At 38.9% G+C, this 19,181-nt stretch overlaps 3 protein-coding genes across 3 annotated transcripts in view; 1 reads left to right on the forward strand and 2 right to left on the reverse strand.

The window, feature by feature from the left end:
- Nucleotides 1-1,601, reverse strand: part of ctbp1 (C-terminal binding protein 1) — a 26,327-nt gene extending 24,726 nt beyond the window's left edge. Inside the window, exon 1 of the mRNA XM_016456075.1 lies at nt 1,508-1,601. Coding sequence (XP_016311561.1) covers nt 1,508-1,511 — 4 coding nt within the window. The 5' untranslated portion in view covers nt 1,512-1,601. The remainder of the gene's footprint in view (nt 1-1,507) is intronic.
- A 3,899-nt stretch (nt 1,602-5,500) lies between these two features.
- On the forward strand, nt 5,501-13,095 carry LOC107665266 (macrophage erythroblast attacher-like). Its single transcript, XM_016456079.1, has 9 exons — nt 5,501-5,687; nt 8,933-9,115; nt 9,204-9,407; nt 9,481-9,603; nt 10,358-10,434; nt 10,575-10,683; nt 10,832-10,965; nt 11,164-11,359; nt 11,485-13,095. The coding sequence occupies exons 1-9, from the start codon at nt 5,619-5,621 to the stop codon at nt 11,578-11,580; spliced, it is 1,191 nt and encodes a 396-aa protein (XP_016311565.1). The 5' UTR covers nt 5,501-5,618; the 3' UTR covers nt 11,581-13,095.
- A 414-nt stretch (nt 13,096-13,509) lies between these two features.
- Nucleotides 13,510-16,890, reverse strand: LOC107665267 (fructose-bisphosphate aldolase B-like). Its single transcript, XM_016456080.1, has 9 exons — nt 16,784-16,890; nt 15,985-16,097; nt 15,534-15,745; nt 15,069-15,123; nt 14,810-14,970; nt 14,560-14,643; nt 14,305-14,479; nt 14,020-14,219; nt 13,510-13,839 (listed from the first exon to the last, which is right to left on the reverse strand). Exons 2-9 carry the CDS (start codon nt 16,094-16,096, stop codon nt 13,744-13,746), a joined length of 1,095 nt encoding a protein of 364 aa, XP_016311566.1. The 5' UTR covers nt 16,097; nt 16,784-16,890; the 3' UTR covers nt 13,510-13,743.
- Between the last annotated feature and the right edge of the window lie 2,291 nt (nt 16,891-19,181).

The raw sequence follows: 19,181 nt of genomic DNA on the forward strand, positions 1-19,181 counted from the left end.
AGCCTATTTCCAGTTTTGTATACCTATTTAAACTTTATGTAAGTTATTTGTTATTTTATATTTATATGCCCTTTAGCATGGTGTATTTTTATTTGTTTTGTTAATAAAAGTTCTATGTTTTATATATAGGCTAAAGTGAGTTTGACGTTGTATTTTGTTGTTGCATTCAAGCAACTGATGCCGAACTGCCACTATTTCGAAAGTGAAAGTAAAATGCGCACGGCGCTTTTAAGCTATTTAGAAGCAAAGGAAAGCAAGGAAAAGAGGGGAAATTCAAATGAACTGAAAACGAACAATTGCTTTACGCCAAATTGCCGCTATTTGAAAGTGAAAGTAAAATGTGCACACAGCTTTTGCAAGCTATTTAAAAGCAAAGGAAAGCGAGGAAAAGAGGGAACGCCCCCACGTTGTAAATACAACTTAACCACTAATTTCTAGTTGTGTCCTCTTTTTGGAAGTATGAACAAAGTAGTTTTGCTTTCACAACGAAACGCGTCTCCACGACATGGCGGCGGCGGCAACAATACTACAGCGAGAATCAAAGTTACGCCTTCTTTCTTTGCGTGAACATTTGGGTGCCGTTATGCAAATCTTCCCACACAGTGATGTAGACATGTGGGGGCGTGTTTAAACGAGGCATTTTAGGAGGGCGTGGACGAGTCTTAACTTTTATAAAGAATATCTCTTTGGGTTTGAGACTTTAGTCTTTGCAACTTCAGGGATCTTATCTATTCACGAACAGCTTGTAACACTCCAAAGAGAAAGGAAAACGTGAAATCGCATCATATGACCCCTTTAAATACTTTGAGGAACTTGACATGTCCTGGTGTAACATGCTATTCGTGACATTATAATGGCCTCATATTAATATGGAATATTTGTAATTTAAAAAAAAATAATTTGTCACACCACTGGACTTATAGAACAGAATGATATACATGATAAATAGAATGATTAAAACTGCGAGAACATTTTTATTCACACAATTTCTATTATACATTCATAGTTTTTATCATTTTGACCTAAAATCCTGATGTTGAATTAAAAGTTCAGACTGCCCTTGACAACTGAGTAACTTTTTTGACAACTTTTTTTCATAACAATACATCATTTATGAAAATGTTTTTCATCGATTTATTCAAATAAATATAACGTGTAGCTATTTAGGTATAAAATACAGGTAATGTGTAATGAATGAGCTGCAGTTTAGGCATTCATTAATGTAAATCTCAAGCTCATTCGCAGTCCAATCCGATTTTTATATATTAATCCTCAATCCTTATTTATGATAATAAAGATACAGACAGATTCAACTGCAGGATCAGGGATCATATATTTAATGCATGACTGGATTTCTGCATATGCTGCATCTCCACCACTAAAAAAAAATCCTTAAACTTTTAAAGCTATTGTCGGGGTTTTATTTACCATGTACTTTGGAAACGCATTCCCTCTATTAATGAATAATGATGCACTTATAATATCTAGTGACTGTGAACCAACTTACTCATAGTAACCCTAATTCCTGCCACAGTGTTGACAACTAAGTGCCCTTAAATGCAGGTGTGTTCGCTAAGAAAGCCAGCCGCTCCACAGCCGCCTTTATCTTGCCTGGCAGAAATAAAAAGAGCAAATGAAGACATTTGTCAGGCGGTTCGGCCTCTACTGACAAGCACACCCCCAGCCCAAAGAGAAAAGCAAACAATCACAAACCTTGCGTCGCCCGGTGAAGGCTAAAGTCCCTGAATGTGCCCGGGATTCGGGTAAAACGTGCAATGAAAATGTGACCAATCAGGGACGTGTGACCGGTGAAGCAGCCAATCAGGACAGGCTACGCTTGGACGAGAGCCAATCATATCACGGCTCAATGCTCCTGCGGACACAGAGGGGTGGAGGAGGGTTCACTCGCACGCTCGTGCAGGAAACAGAAATGTGAGGGTGGAGGAGGTGGAGGGTGAGGGGGGATGGCCAGCTAAGGAGGGGAAAAATTATTTTCTTTTCATAAAATAGCGACCCGTCCCGTACTGAAATCCATGATTGAGACAACGAGCAATACACGACCCACAACTTCACCTTTGTTTATAAAACAGCAGCATTTCTATTTTGAAATAACTGAGTGAAGATCACTAGAATATATTCTATTGATAAAGACATTATTAATGGGATAGTGTGCCCAAGAAGATATTTTGAAGCATGTGGGTAATCAAACAGTTGCCCCCACTGACTTATAAATTATACGGAAAAAATACTATGGAAGTCAGAGGCGACCAGAAACTGATTACATTCTACACATTCTTCAAAATATATTCTTTTGTGTTCGGCAGAAGAAAGAAGTTCATACAGGTTTGGATAAACCTGTAATAATCTTTTTTTCTTTTTTTTTTTGGATGAACAGAACTATACATTTAACGTACTTCATACTTTATGTATAGTAAAATAAATATTAAACTTTCACTTTTTTTTAGTTTTATTGTTTTATTTCACAGGTATTTGCCTACTTGTCATCGCTGTCAAATATTTGAAAAACCTGAAAAATCAAAGCCATGTTTTATCTTGAAATGCTTTATGTCTTGAAAGCACACACTCCTGGTGAGTTTTACAGTTTTTAATGATTTGAATCCTTATATTTGCAAATATGCATGCTTATATTTTCTGTCTCAAAAATGTTCTTATGCATTTTCTTACGACATATGCTTTGCCCTTGGTTTTGTATTTAGGAATCAGTGAGGTGTTTCAGCTTGATATGTTTGTTCTCACACCAACATTTTAAACATTCAAATATTTTTTAGCTGAATATAAAAAAATAAACTACAAAGTGAATCTGCAGTCTGGTTGTGCTATACACCACAATATTTCAGATAATGAGTCCATGGTACATAAATATGGTAACCATTTACCATCATGGTCATCTGATACCACAACACTATGAGAAATATTTAAAGGGATACTCCATCCAAAAACTGCCTAAATGTATATTATACTATAGGGGCTGTAGAATGCTTGAATCTGATTGGTTGCCGAATGTTCTGATGTGTGCAACTATTTTCAGGGAAACGCATGGCTAAAGTAGTTCCAGGCAGGTCTTGACCACAATACATGTTCATATCACTTCGCCAAGCGATTTCAGTTATTTCAAAGGTCCTTACAACCTAAAACAGCAAAATAACCAAAACTCACAAAGACACTGACCAAGCAAATAAATAAAGCAAACAATAGGAAAAAGATGACTGATTATTTCCATGTTTTTGCCACAAAGTTACGTTTTATGTACGGAAAACACATACCCTCTTTCTCCCGCTCTCTCTCCCTTACAAACGCACACACAGAAACATGTTGTCAGCGCTGCTTTGACGATTTTATCAGTAAAATAGATCAATAGCTTAAAAGCTACATGTCATTTCTCATAAGCGAGGTAATACGGCGCTGTTCTTGAAACAGATGCACTTACATTTTCGATATTAGTAGAGACGCTGCTGCCGAACTGATGAGAGACACCCAGACTCAGGCAATTCACACACGCTTCATCTCTCTCTCTCCTTCTGTCTGTCTAATAACTTCATTAACTGCATTAGTCTGCTATCAATGGCTCAAGCCTCCGTTGCTAGGTCTAAAATAACATTTTGGAATTAGCAATGGAGGTGTTGGATGAGATGCGCAAGAAATCTCACAATAGCGTTTTAAGGACAAAAAGCTGACGAATGTCTTTAAATACAACATCTGACCAATATGTGAGGTGTGGTAAATGTAGCACAAGCAGAATAATTGACTCCAGTCCATTGAATTACTAGAAAATAATGCACACCTGAGGTGGTGAATGACGCGAAGGTGTGCATTATTTTCTAGTAATTCAATGGACTGGAGTCAATTATTCTGCTTGTGCTACATTTACCACACCTCAAATATTGTTCAGATGTTGCTTATACTGACGAATGCCCGTCATCAATTATTCCTTACTTAAAGGGATACCATAATGTATAGACTTTTTCTTCAGATGAACACAAACAAAGATTTTTAGAAAATAATCCATCTCTGGAAGTGCACATAATGCAAGTGAACAGTAACCTTAAATGAATATGTCTCACCTATAGTTTTGCTTTAGAAGAACATGATTCATCCAATGCGGTCATATGATCATGTGGCGTTTGAATCAACTTTTGAGTTGTTATCCACTTGCATTATATACACTCCCAGAGATGGAGTAGCCTAAATGATGAGAAGATCCCCAAATTTTGCCATTTGAAATTAAAGCAAACCGCTGCATTTCAATCATGAAAATGCTACACACATGTAGCATTAGCAGTTGTTTTTGATTTAAAGGTTGTTCACTACCAGTCAAAAGTTTTTGAACAGTAAGATTTTTAACGCTTTTTAAAGAATTCTCTTCTGCTCACCAAGAGTGACCATCGGGTTCTTGGTCACCTCCCTGACTAAGGCCCTTCTCCCCCGATCGCTCAGTTTGGCCGGGCGGCCCACTAGGAAGAGTCCCGTTCCTCTAGGAAGAGTTTCTAAAAAACTTCTATTTCAAACAAACGTCTTTCACATTGTCATTATGGGGTATTGTCTGTAGAATTTTGAGGAAAATAATGAATTGAATCCAGTTTGGAATAAGGCTGTAACATGTGGAAAAAGCGAAGCACTGTGAATACATTCCGGATGCACTGTATATACACATGTATCAATAATAGCTCTAGTCTAGTTGCTCAAAATAGTATTGCTGGCCATAATTGCTTACATTTTGTCTTTTTTTTTAGGTTTTGCATTTGAATGTAGATTTAGACATTATCAAACACACTATAATTTTTTTAATTAAGCATTTATAAAGGTTAATTACTCACATCCCAGTGTTATTTTCTGATATTAACCTAAGCATACAACACAAGCGGATATTAAGGCAAGCAAATATGGAATTTAACACAATAAAGAAGTATAAAATAATGTTTAAAAACACAACCAATTGCATTCAGCGAAAACTCTTTATTATGTGCCTTGATTGAGCAGTCTTCATTGAAACTCATTCAACCTCCTACAGTGAGAAAACGATTGCAGAAAGACTAAAAACTTTAAAATATGACAACTAGCATCTGGTTATGGTCGCTATTAAGGTGTTTCTCACGTTATCTAACTGCTTCTATAGTATAATAGTCTATTATTTAACGATAAACATTAACTATAACGCGCTTCATAAAATACCACTATTGGCCAGATTTCCGAGAAGTCAACTAATGCATTATAATGTCAAAAAAAAACAATTCTGGCGAGAGTGCTTGAGAAACATTGAATTGAATGGGCTTCTTTACTTTCGCATTCCTTGGTTCCTATGGAAGCCTATGGGAGTATCGCAACTCTCTGGGATCAAATAAATGCAGGCTTGGTGAGCAGAATAGAATTCTTTTAAAAGAAAAAAAAACATTAAATCTTACTGTTCAAAACCTTTTGACTGGTAGTGTATATTTTCAATATTCAATCAAAAACAGACTCTGTGGCGGGCTCTGTGAAGCTTGAGGACCGCACCGTCCGTCACACTAGGAGGCAGTACAGAGCAGACCAGGCTCACTGCCGCATGAAGACCGAAGCCGAGAAGAAGACAAACAAACGCTCCACAGTTTCCCCAAAGTAAGATGGCGGTGCAGGAGACAGCAGCTCAACTCTCTATGGCCCTAAAGGTGCAAGAATACCCGACTTTAAAGGTCTGTCAAGCCTTTCCTCTCCATACTCTAAACATGCAGTTGAACAGATCTCGTCTGCGTTATATAACCGTCACAACAGATCGTCTAACGGAAATGATCGATCCGATGGAAAGTATGTGACTGCATTTAGACAGTAACTGGTTAGCTTTAGGGCTAGATAACTTAGCAAAACAAGTCCTACACAAACAGCTTTTACCGAAGTGATCGCAAGCTGTCGAGCAGTGACAACGGCTGTAGAGTTATATATCGACGGATCTGTAAATGAGCGCAATAAGTCGAATAATATCAGTCCGATGCATGTCACCCTTGCGTTCCGACAGTCTTGTTTTATTATCATCCCATCACAGGTTTGTCCACTAGTGTAACCAGCGAGCAATGCAGTTTAAGGCAGATGGACGAGAACCATTAACGAGGCGGATAGTGACAAGAATCGTGTCGGATTTATAGCTACTTTATAATCGAGTACTGGCCAGTCTCGTATAGCGTTTGATTTCGATTGTTTTTTCTGAAGCTATGATCCAGACAGCACCATTTTCGTGTGTCTACATCAATGCTGGCGGAATAAACCCATGTCAGTGGTGGCCACAGCTCGGTATGCATGCGATTTATGCACCATATTAGGATGATATTGCATCATGTTGTGTTGATTAGTGGCAGCTGTTAGCACGTTTATAGCTCAGGTGTGGATTCTCGATGAGGGGCTTATTATTTAATGGTTGGCATACAGCACCTTTGTTCTCTGCGTCACAGATTTTTCCCGATAGATAGCGTTGATTTGGATGAATCCTCAAGTGGATCGATTGCTTTGACTGTGTGATGATGAGTTGAATGCTTTGTAACCTGATTAGCTCATGGATCTCCTGTAAAATGACGCCTGTGTATGCACACGCACACTGAATGTCAATAATATATGGTCTTCACTGCTGTGTCAAGGCAGGGCATGCTGCATCTGAGCTTGTCTTGCAGCATTGGGAATGATTTCCAGTACCTTCTTGATCATTGCATCATGATCTAACCATATAAACTAGTCACTATATTCTTTTGTGCAAAATCTTAAGTGTTTAAGGAAATGTACATGTATGGGCCAGTTCTTTTATGGAAGGCACTGATTCTTGTAATATTTTAGAGGGTCATAAATCCTTAAAACTGACATTTATTCATACAAGCAAATTGAGTAACAGTGTACAACTGTAAAGCAATATATTTTTCTTTTTGACAGTCAGGTTTTGACATTTGTAATGTGACAGTTTTAATTATAAGTTTAAGTTGGTGAACGGTAGTTTATCCTCTATTGTTTGGTCATGAAAGAAATCAATAACTTATAACTGGTATGAAATATTTGAGAGACGGTGTTATTAGGGCTGCACGATAAATCGAAATGGAATCGAGATCGCGATTCGACAGAAGCTGCGAGCAACAAAAACAGAGATCTGATCACAGCGTCCTCCATCCTCCTGTTGTTAATGTTGTTCTTCTTTGTTTCTGTTGTTGAACGCCGCGCACAAATGACGTCGCTGTCGACCGGCTTACGTCACTTCTTAGTACACACTGTCGGTGCGAATGCAACCCTTTAAATAGTACTGGGAAATAGTTCGCGCAAAATCGTCCCATTACTTTAGTACTGTACATTTAGTTCTGGAACTAAAGCGGTGCGAAAGGCCCTATTGAGGACCTTTCACTTCTCACTGCCAAATTAGGTTGCATCTTGTAATCCAACAAAGGTTAAAGCTGCAATAATAGCTTTGACTGATGTGGGGTGTTTATCTACTCGAAAACATCTGGACATGAATAGAGCATTGCAAATGTTGATAGTACTTATCTGCCCTGGTTGCAAGGTGACAGATGGCTGAGAGATAAGATTGAAGGTTTATGCACCTCTTCCACAGCTGTTGAACAGACGCTCATCCTGGCCTAATGATCATGTCCACCTATATGACCTTTTCTCAGCTGAAAGAGCACAGTGCGCCATTGTTAGACATCTGGAACTATCTACTTACTTTACAAATGTCATACTTTATTTACTAATGCCGTTTGGAAGATAAAAATGGGGGAATTGTCAAAATTGAGCTTTTTTTATTCAAGAATATTTGCTTATTGGTTACTGAGGGTCCACTGAACATATAAATGCCTGTATCACAAGACATGAATGAGGACAATTTGTTAAACAGAGTACAAAAGTAATAATTGTAAGAAGTAATTGTAACTGTAAGTAATACTACACATACATTATATTCCATACACTATTGAATAGAAGGCAATAATACAGCAGCATATCAGTACAATGGCATAGCCGTAAACTGACTGAGTGTTATAATGAGATTGAAATAGTGACTCTTCAATTACTTCATTTATACTGAATGCTTAAAGGTATAGTGCGCTGAAAAATTAAAATTCTGTTATTTACTCACCCTCATGTCGTTCTGAACTCATAAGACGTTTGATTGTCTTCGAGACACAAATGAAGATATTTTACATTTTCTTTCATTATTTTTGCCCTTCCGTTGAAAGTCAACACAACCAAAACTTTCATGCATTAAAAAGTACAAAGGGATATGATAAAAGTAATCAATATGAATAAAGCGGTTTAGTACAAGTCTTCCGAAGAGACGGAATTGCTTTGTCTGCTTAACAGATTTAATTTATGCTTTTATTCACATATCAGCTTTGATCAACACATACAGAGACCACATCAAATATGGTAAACATGGAAGATCAACTGTATTTGCTTGACAAACAAGAACAAATCTCATTGGTTCTCATGCATCAAGCGTGTACATTTGAGCTTCCATGTTTACCATATTTGATGTGGTCTCTGTATGTGCGTTGATCAGTGTTTATATGTGAATAAAAGCTTAAATGTGTTTATCGTACAACAGTAACAACACGGTCATGTCTCTTCAGAAAACTTGGATGAAACTGTTAAATTTACTTTTTGAATCGTCAAAGTTTCGGATGAATGCACTTTTTGTGGAGGGACAGAAATCTTTCAGGTTTCATTAAAAAATATCTTCATTTGTATTTTTAAGATGAGTGAAAGTCTTATCAGGTTGGATTTTTGGAATGACATAAAGGTGAGGAAATGACAGAATGTTTTCGTGATTCTTTCTCGAGAGAATGTAATGATACATGAGGTGCTTTTTGAACCCATGCCATGAATATAATGATATTAGCGAGCAACACAGCAGAATATGTTTGTTGCATTAGCTTTGTGCCTAGCAATCAAATGCAGTTGCTTATCTCAACAGGTTCCTTATGAAACCTTGAACAAGCGCTTCCGAGCAGCTCAAAAGAATATAGACCGGGAGACCAGTCATGTGACAATGGTGGTGGCGGAGCTGGAGAAAACACTCGGTAGCTTTCCAGTGGTGGATACCGTAGTCTCTCTCCTGGATGGGGTGGTTGAGAAGCTCAGCGCCCTCAAGAGAAAGGTATGCTGAGGCATCATGTTGAATAGATTCAGTTTTACTACATTTGTACCATTTGCACTAAAGAGTGAAATGGTTTCGTGTCTGATAGGCAGCTGAGTCTATCCAAGCAGAAGATGAGAGCGCCAAATTATGTAAACGGCGCATAGAGCACCTGAAGGAACATAGCAGTGATCAGCCAGCCAGCGTCAACGTTTGGAAGAAGAAGCGCATGGATCGTATGATGGTGGAGCACTTACTACGCTGTGGCTATTACAACACCGCAGTCAAGCTAGCCAGACAAAGCGGGATTGAGGTGCGTCTCCACTTTTCCTGTGCAACAGGTACGATGCTTGCGCTGTTTCCCATATAATGTTTTGTCTTTGTAGGATTTGGTCAACATTGAAATGTTCCTTACTGCAAAAGAAGTTGAAGAATCTCTCGAACGCCAGGAAACGGCTACCTGTCTGGCTTGGTGCCATGACAACAAGTCTCGCTTACGGAAAATGAAAGTAAGGTGCTGGGTTCAACTGGGTTTGATTTTTCTCAATTGCTGTATTCAAATATGCACTTGTGTTTTAACCATAGACTGTATAAAAACATGGACGTGGTGTCCGTGACGTCACCCGTAGGTTTCCGAAGAGCGTTTTTGAAGCCTTAAGTAGGCGAAGCCGGCCGTCGCCATCTTGGCAGCACATCACTGTGCGTCACTCCCGGATAATCGAAAATGGCCAAAGAGGCGGGAGCTGGTTGCTGAAACCACGCCCACCTAGCTCGACGGTGGTGACAGCAGCGGCAATCCACCTGTCACTCAAGTGGCCACGCCCTTAATTATGCAGAACCTTAAGGCTTAATATAATTTAAACGGATGAGTTATAAAAAATTCACCCCCCTCACAGTTGTCATGAAGGGCAAAATTAGCTATATAGACCAAAACCACTTTTTGTACCAGGCTGCAAACATCTTTTTTTTTCTGCTGGAAAGTTGGGCATTTTAACACGGGGAGTTTATGGGACTGACTCCCTTTTGGAGCCAGCCTCTAGAGGCCAGTCGATGAATTGCAGTTTTAGTCACTTCCGTGTTGGTTTCACGAGAGAGACCGGAAGGTTGCCGCTTGGTCATTATGGAGCCACAATAAGTTTGTGGTTATATTCCTTGTAGTCTGTGCTTTCATTGGCTTACATTTCATTTTGTCATGTTGCCTGAAAACGATGCAGTTTGAAAGGTAAAGTTTATTCAGTTTTGTTGAAATATGTCCGTTTCCAGAGCTGTTTGGAGTTCAGTTTAAGGATCCAGGAATTTATTGAACTCATTCGACAAAATAAACGGATGGACGCAGTAAGGTATGAGTTTTTTTTTTAATTTTTTTTTTATAATACTAGGTCTTCATGGCTGGACATGTCATGACTGCCAAGTTTCTCTGAATAACTATTGTTAAACAAATCATAGCTGGTGTTATTAAATCAAAATGAATGTCTTGTAGACATGCACGCAAACACTTCAGCCAAGCAGAAGGAGGGCAGTTGGACGAGGTACGGCAAGTGATGGGCATGCTGGCATTTCCCTCAGATACGCACATTTCACCGTATAAGGTAAATTACATTTCTGTTTCGATATTATCTGAAATGTATCTGCCACTCCAGGGAATTGTTTTGATATTGATCATTAATTGTTTTTGAATATGCTGTCATAGCAGGTACAAGTTTAGTGGTCCGTAACATTTCTTATCTTTCCTCCCAGGATCTTTTGGATCCAGCTCGCTGGAAAATGCTGATCCAGCAGTTCAGATATGACAACTACAGATTACACCAGCTGGGGAACAACTCTGTGTTTACCATTACCCTGCAGGCAGGGCTGTCTGCCATCAAAACCCCGTATCCTCTCTGAAGAAAAACATTCACCATCCTAAGGCTTTTCAGTTTCCATTCATTAAACAGGATTTTGAGTAATGTTGGGCGATTTCAACATACAGTGCTTTGACAATAGAAATAGGGGTCATTATTTTAATTGACTGTAAATGGTCCTTAAATCAAGTTGTTGAATTGTTGTCGACCTTAATTCCAAGTTTACAGGCAGTGTTACAAAGAGGATGGCACTTCCAAAAACCCAGACTGTCCTGTCTGCAGTAAGTCGCTGAACAAATTGGCTCAACATCTTCCCATGGCTCACTGTGCAAACTCAAGGCTGGTGTGCAAAATCTCTGGCGAGGTCATGAATGAGAACAACCCGCCCATGATGCTGCCTAATGGCTATGTTTATGGATACAATGTGAGTTTTGAAGCTAGTTTTGTGTTCTGCTCTTCAGTATATATACTACCAGAGTATGCCATTTGGAATTCTCTATATTTCTGTGTAAATATAGTGATTAACGTTCCCTTGCCTCTGCTTTTCAGTCTCTCTTGTCCATTCGTCAAGATGACAAGGTGGTATGCCCCAGGACCAAAGAGGTTTTCAACTTTTCCCAGGCTGAGAAGGTTTACATAATGTGATGGGAGCTCCACATAAGTTTTGGGACGTTAAGTTGTGGCGCCATTGTAGGCTGGGCGAATCTCACATTGACACCATTTGTCAAAGGGCATTCTGCCCTTGTTCCATGCAAGTGAATCTCATTGACAATATGTCCTCGCCCTCAGCAGGCCTGCAAGACCTTCACTGAACTGATGGTTCAAAATAACAATGGAGTCGTCCTGCACTAAACGGACTGTAGTGACGAGGGATTTCTTTGGTTAGTGTTTTTAAAAGGGTTGATTGTTTGGCATTTACTTAACTGGTTTCTTTTCAGTAGTGTAAAACAAACCAACATGACTCCATATCAATCTCAAAGGAGCTTCTGCCTTGTAGTGTGTTAACAAAATGAATTATTCATTGTTGGTTTTTTGAACAAGGGCACCCATTTAGGTCATTATTTTTAGATGGGTTGTGAGTAGGTAGGTAGTTGTAGAGAACACACTCTGATGCCTTGCTTTTGCACCTGTGAAAACTGCCACAACTTGCTTTTATGTTAATGTGATATTTTTTTGACTGACATCCTCGGTTTGAGGCAACATGTTAAAAAAAAAGTTGTAGCATTTATAGCAATACTGCTCTTTATCCCATTTCTGTGGAAGTACAGATTTAGAAAGACATGGTGGTGTTCTTTGGTGTCAGGCTGGTGTTTAAAAAAAATCACATTAGTTTACACTTCAACAGTAAATACTATACTGACTTATTATGGACTTTTATATCATCATCATTCATTGAATAAGACATCCTGTGTATGACCAAAGTCCTTGTAGGACAAGTATGCAAGATTGATTTTTGATGGATATGCCGAAATTTGGAGGAACTTTATTTTTTTTTTAAACTAATGGTATGTTGTGTTATATAAAACAATATCATATGTTGTAATTAATAACTTCATGCTGCATTTAGTGCTGTTTTGAGACTAAAGGTTTCAATAGCAAACCTAAAGCAGTTTTTGTGGTTTTGGATCTCAGTTTTATTACATGGACTGGAGTTTTGTTTTTTGTCTCCAATGTTAGAATTTGTTATTATCCAGCCTTCGTACCCTCATTTTGTGATGTAAATGTCTTGTGCGAGTTCTCTTCTGCTGCAAAATGGATTCATATGGATCTTTTCATAAATATAGGCTAGTTTTACATAAGTCTTACATTATTAGAATTTGCAAATTCATTGTAAGTAATGTGTATAGAGTCGTTTTGAGCACAATTTTCAAAGCAGCGTACATTTTGATAATGTTCACCCTTGCACACATCCCTTGAAAGTCTCAGGTTTCACAGGATCAACAGAAGGTAACCAACGAGTGGGATCTTTGAAAGGCCCTCTGGTCTTTTAGTTTCACTTTAAAGTACACCAACATCCGTTCCTGTTGGAAATGATTCTCCAAGTATGTGTTTAACTGTAATTGTGGAAAGGCTTGCTTAGAAACTGCGCATGCATGTGTATTTTGGTAGGATAGATGGGTTGTTCATGTCCAATTGCCAATAAAGATTGATTTGATTATGTATTGCCATTGCCTTAAAAACACGGTTAAACTCCTAGTAGAGAAAAATGACTATTTATTACAAATTTACATTTAGGTGAAAGTGAAGCACTTCTATACATATTGTGTGTGAGAAGTAGGAGTGTAGCAGTAGTAGGCCTGTGTAAAGTTTGTTGTTTATATCCTAAATTAGGAGCTTTGTGGTTTTGCAGGTATAACTAGTCCGACCATTTAGCTGATGTATTCGAATAATAGAGATAATATATGCAACATTAGGAAGTCATGCTTTTATGTCTGATATCAGCTGGTCAGTCTATTACTTTCAAGTTTCATTATACCTTGACAAGTTAATTCTTAGTAAAGAGAAGCACTACAAAATGGTTGACAAAACTCAACTCTACCCCAAACGTTTACACAAGGAATGAACTCAAAAAAGTGCATTTTATCATTTATTTCAAAATGAAAAGCATTCAGTGATTCAAATGCATGAAAACTGAAATGAATTTCGGTGAATGGAGTCTAGTTGAGTAATTTTTGTAAGAACTGCATGAACATATTTAATTTGTACTACTAACATGTACACATGAACATGTTGTCATGTCATCTTGAATATCCTTTGCATGTACATTTTGTACGGTCCAGCACAAGTTGCTGTCGTTTGTTGTTGATCTTAGTAGACATAGCTAGCAGTAAAAAGGGACTGTGTAGATGTTTGGTCAGCCTGACCTGAGGGTTTGTATTCACCTTTTGATGCAAGACTATTGGTCTGAAGAGGAAAAAACAAAAATCATCAATATATGCAGCTTCGATCAATATGGTAGGCCTATAAACTGACAGTATAATAAAGCACAATATCATTTAGAAGTTTTGAAAAGTTGCACTATAGTTGTGACTTGACTGCCCACATGCAGTATTTTTAAGTTTGAATCATATTGTCATTGATTACCTTGGCACGTGTGACAAAGGCATCCTGTGCAGCCTTCTTGTTTGCTGCTTGTCCCTTCCATGCAGCAAGAGCCGAGGCCTGGAGAGCACGGCCATAAGAGAAGCTCAGCTTCCAGGGTCTGTGCAGAGGAAGCTGGTTCATGGCGTTCAGATTCAGAGAGGCCTCCTCCTCACTTTGACCACCAGAGAGGAAGCAGATGCCTGAGAATCAGAATAGAGATGTTGATCGTTTGAAGAGCACTCAAATTGAGACCATCCTCTGAGGACCAGTGGAGGACTGTCTTACCTGGTACAGCAGCTGGCACTGTGCGTCTGAGCGCAGTAACTGTTGCCATGGCAACCTCCTGAGGGGTGTACTTCTTGGTACAGGAGTGTCCAGCGGTGACCATGTTTGGTTTGAGCAGAGTTCCCTCCAGATACACATGGTGGTCAGAGAGAGCCTTGTACACAGCCGCCAGGACCTTTGGATGCAATTTGTTGGGAATTATTTTTGACTGATAATTTGGCTTTGCTCGGCTTGTTATTCTGGGAGGAAGTTTACCTTCTCGGTAGCATACTGGCACCGTTGCAGATCATGATCTCCGTCTGGGAGGATCTCAGGCTCTACAATAGGCACTAGGCCATTCTACAGGAACGAGGAAGAGTTAATGAGAAAAAAGGATCTTATAGACAGTTTGTAAAGAATCTTAAACAAATTACTGACATGCTATCAATTGTTTAGAGTCGCGTGAATGGCTGTTTATGCACAATTAATAGGATTCCATGAACCAAGCACATTCTGTTAGACATACCTGTTGGCAAATGCTGGCATATCTGGCAAGAACATTGGCATTTTCAGCAATTGCGAGATCAGAGGGACAGCTGTCAGAGATCTTAAGCACACAACGCCACTTGGCAAAGTCACAACCATCCTTCTTATATTGGGCACAGCGTTCAGACAGACCGTCCAATCCTGAGTGAAACGGATCAAGCAAAAATAGCTTCCTTTAAAATGGATACAAGTCAGGAGAGATTACTGTCATGTTAATATGCATTTAAGTAAAAATGTACCCTGTGTGGTTGTCTCTCCATCGGTACCAGCCAGTCCCGCTGTGCCTTTGTCCACCTTTAGGCATAAAAGCACAATTAATACTTTTATTTATAACATTACATTCCAGAACTAATGAGATAACCTTGTATGTATACAGAAAAAGAGAGAGAAGGCTTCTACCAGTCCTTTGGTCTTCTATAGGGCTATACCAGGGGTGGCGAACTCCGGTCCTGGAGAGCCGCAGCCCTGCAGAGTTCAGCTCCAACCCTAATTAAAACTCACCTGCCTGTAGCTTTCTAGTAACCCTTTCAGACCTTGATTAGCTTGTTCAGGTGTATTTGATTAGGGTTGAAGCAAAACTCTGCAGGGCTGCGGCTCTCCAGGACCGACGTTCGCCACCCTTGGGCTTTAGCAAGCATAGAAATGCATAAACACGTTCACACTATGTTAGAGAAAACATTTTAAAAAGTGCACCGAAATCTCACCTTGATACCAACTACGATGCCCTTGTCCTTGATGACTTTTGGAAACAGAACTCCCTGGTGTGATTTCTGGTACAGTGTTTCATGGAAAAAGATGACACCACCAATATATTCAGAGACTGAGTTGTCTACAGAGAAGAGGATGTCACGAAAGCTGCGGCGGTTGTCTTCAGTGTTCTCCACTTTTATCTTCTGAAAACGCTTTGCCATGGTGCCTAGAATATGAAACACACATCTAAGAACATCTGCTGGAATGCAAGCTTACCATGACATATTCAAAACTACAATTCATTATTAGTACAACCATAAATCTTGAAAAATTTAATAAGACAACACTGTTAAAAAACAATTATTCAGCAACATCTGAAGTATTTTCAATGCTTATTGTTGATCATTTAATATATATTGCATAGAGTTGGTACTCTATCCCATGCAATACACCACACATTCTTACCTGTGGACTCATCTGCAGCCAAAATGCCTTTTCCAGTAGCCACAATGCGCTGGGCAATTGTGGAAAGCTCCTTCTTCTGCTCCGTAGAGAGAGCTGGAAACTGATGTGTCATGCTGGGAAAAGAGCAAAAGTAAATGTATTTGCAAAAAATACCAAATTTACAGAACTTCTATTATTCAGATCACTGGGTTATTCACTGCTATCTGTACATATTTTGCCTGACTGCTGAACTTTAGTCCAGAGAAACACACTGGCTCCTCCCACTGAACAAACAAGTCCAGGGTTCAGTCATCTGATATAGACCAGAGCATTTTGCAGTTTTCCTTGCTATTATGTGCAAAGAAAAAGTGCAACACGTTTCACACATTAGTGCAATATCGTTAAGAACTGTACAAAAGTGTCTTTCATACACTGTGTAGTTATGAAAGAAAATTTACCTCCTTTTTCGCAGTAAACGAACATGCCATTTGCCTACGTATATAAAAACTAAAATGCAGCGCCTGCATTCATCCCGTAGATAATTTGCAAACTGCACAATCTAACCAATACAGTTCTGAAATTTCAAAGATATATTTGAAATATTCTTACAGTGATTTATGACTTGCATTAAAGAGCAGAACCTGAATATTTAGCGATATCATTGCACTGACACATCTGCAGTTTGTGAGTTCGATTCAACGTGTTTATGTATTGCTCTACCCTTCCAAAATACTACATCGACTTACAACATAAATATTAATACTAACTTGGTAAATGCGATGATAAATAGAGAATTAAAAACGTCAAAAGCCATGCTTACTTGATTGGTCTGAAGTCGAGCAGCACTATGTATAAACTTTAGATGGAGTGGCCTCTCCTCGATGGGTTTTAGGGAATCGGGACAGAGCTATTCGAACAAGTCGCTATTTATTCGAGAGCAGAGGCAGGACAAAAGTGATGCTAACGGGCGTGCTCAACCTCCAAGAACGCCATTGGTTGGGATATTGGACGTGTGTGTGAGAATATCTGCGTATGTGGACTTTGGAAGAAGAGTTTTAACTTAGCCGTCCCTGACCTTAGTGTTACACAGGGCTGGAAACGTGAGATCTGAGATAACAGAGTTGATTTTCAGGTTTCTTCAGTTCTTGCGTTATCATAAACAAGTATGTACTCTGCAAACTTTCTGTGGAAGCCACACTGTTTTATATTCTGACTGGCACAAAAGGTGTAATGTCCCACTGCAATATGATAATGCATGCAATACATAGACTAGTGAATGTGAAAGAAAACACAGTGACAATAATTCTCCTTATGAAAAAAATAAAAACTATGCTATTATAGATCCTGACAACAGACATCACACAAGGCCAGCAGTTGGGTGAGGTTTACACAGGGTGTTCTATTAACTGTGTTTAGAGGTGCCTGCAGTGGGGAATCCAGGTGAAATCATTAATTTGATGCTTTTAAACTATAAAATGCATGCTTTTTTTAATTTCACAATTCAGTTGAACTTCACAAACATTGTCATTCATAAGAAAACATCCTCAGTTGTGGCACTTTATTTAAAGTATGCACTAAAAGTAAAACGGCATGTCCAAATGTGTGTGTGTGTGTGTGTGTGTGTGTGTGTGTGCTGGATGAGTGTGGTTAACAAATTTGTCTGATTGCCATTGACATCAGTCACAAACACATTAAGGGAATGCTTGTGGGAGAGAATTACATCAACAGCAGTTGATGAAATCATTTTGGCAGACAGACAAGACGTGGTCTGATGAAAGGGTTTGAGCAGTCAGGCCATTGATAAACTTGCTGCACGATGAAGACAAAGACGTGCACGCACTGATGCATAGACACTTTGAACTAAGATAACAAAAGTCAAGGGATTTCACAACATGAACTCTGTATTCAAAGGCAAGAGTATCAAATGCACGCTCAAGGACAGAGTCCAAATATTAGTTCGTGCACAGAGCGTGACACTTAATTGCAATGAAGTAAGTCTTTGAGTCAAAACACACACACACACACACACACACACACACACACACACACATACACACAAATGATGGTACCCCCACATTACCAGGAGTTTCAACTGACTTTATGGTTTTATATTGAGCTAATGATATTGTCTGTCCCCCAGTCCTCACAGAAACCTTTCTGATTTTTTTAAATTTTCAGTAAATGTTTCATTCATTTAGCCGTTTGAGTTACAGGGACAGTCGCATTGTGGGTAAAGTCAGGTTTGCTTACATTATGAATCCATTTTTGGTTCTATGGTGTAGGTCAAACCAGCACACACACAAGCAAACATAAGGACAAGGCTGCTATAGTAAATACAAAACAATACAGTGTACATACAATACATCTTATTTGCCCATGTGAAGTTATTAAACACATACATATCCAACAACACAGTTGATCTGGAAACAGCATACTTCTTTAATTTATTTACAAGAATAAATATTTATGTCTAACTTTTAAAAATGATATACTGTACTTTAACTAGTATTACATTTTAAACGTACATTTAAAGCGGTCATATGATGCTGCTAAAAAGAACATTATTTTTTGCATTTGGTGTAATGAAATGTGTTTATGCGTTTTAAGGTTAAAAAAACGCATTATTTTCCACATACTGTACATTATTGTTTCTCCTCTATGCCCCGCCTTTCTGAAACGCGTCGATTTTTACAAAGCTCATCGGTCTGAAAAGCAAGGTGTGCTCTGATTGGCCAGCTAACCAGTGCGTTGTGATTGGCCGAATACCTCAAGCGTGTGACGGAAATGTTACGCCCCTTATCATATTGTGATGCCCTGTCCGGCTGGAGCTACAAGACAAAAAACATTACAAACTATGCATTTGTTGCATCCAGTGGGGACATAATTACGGATTATAATGACTTATACCTGTCTTTTTTTGCGTTGCATCGCGCCGCGTAAACATAAAAACCATGTCTGCATTTGTGATCGGAGAAACGACAAACAACAAGCACTACTCTACACTGCTCAACTCGCGTTTTAATCGTCAGTGGCAAATCCTTTAAATATAAAAAAAGTATACTTACAGTCTGTGAGTCAGAACAGCCGGCATTGTAGTCTACTCTCCCAGGATCAGGAAACAGTCCTCCATAAAATGTGCTGAACACATCTGAATATTTGGGTTAAACTGTTCTGGAACAGTGTTGTAAATACAACTTAACAACTGATTCCTAGTCGTG

The sequence above is a fragment of the Sinocyclocheilus anshuiensis genome, unplaced genomic scaffold, assembly GCF_001515605.1.
Source record: "Sinocyclocheilus anshuiensis isolate Anshui unplaced genomic scaffold, SAMN03320099.WGS_v1.1 scaffold483, whole genome shotgun sequence".
NCBI lineage: Eukaryota > Metazoa > Chordata > Actinopteri > Cypriniformes > Cyprinidae > Sinocyclocheilus > Sinocyclocheilus anshuiensis.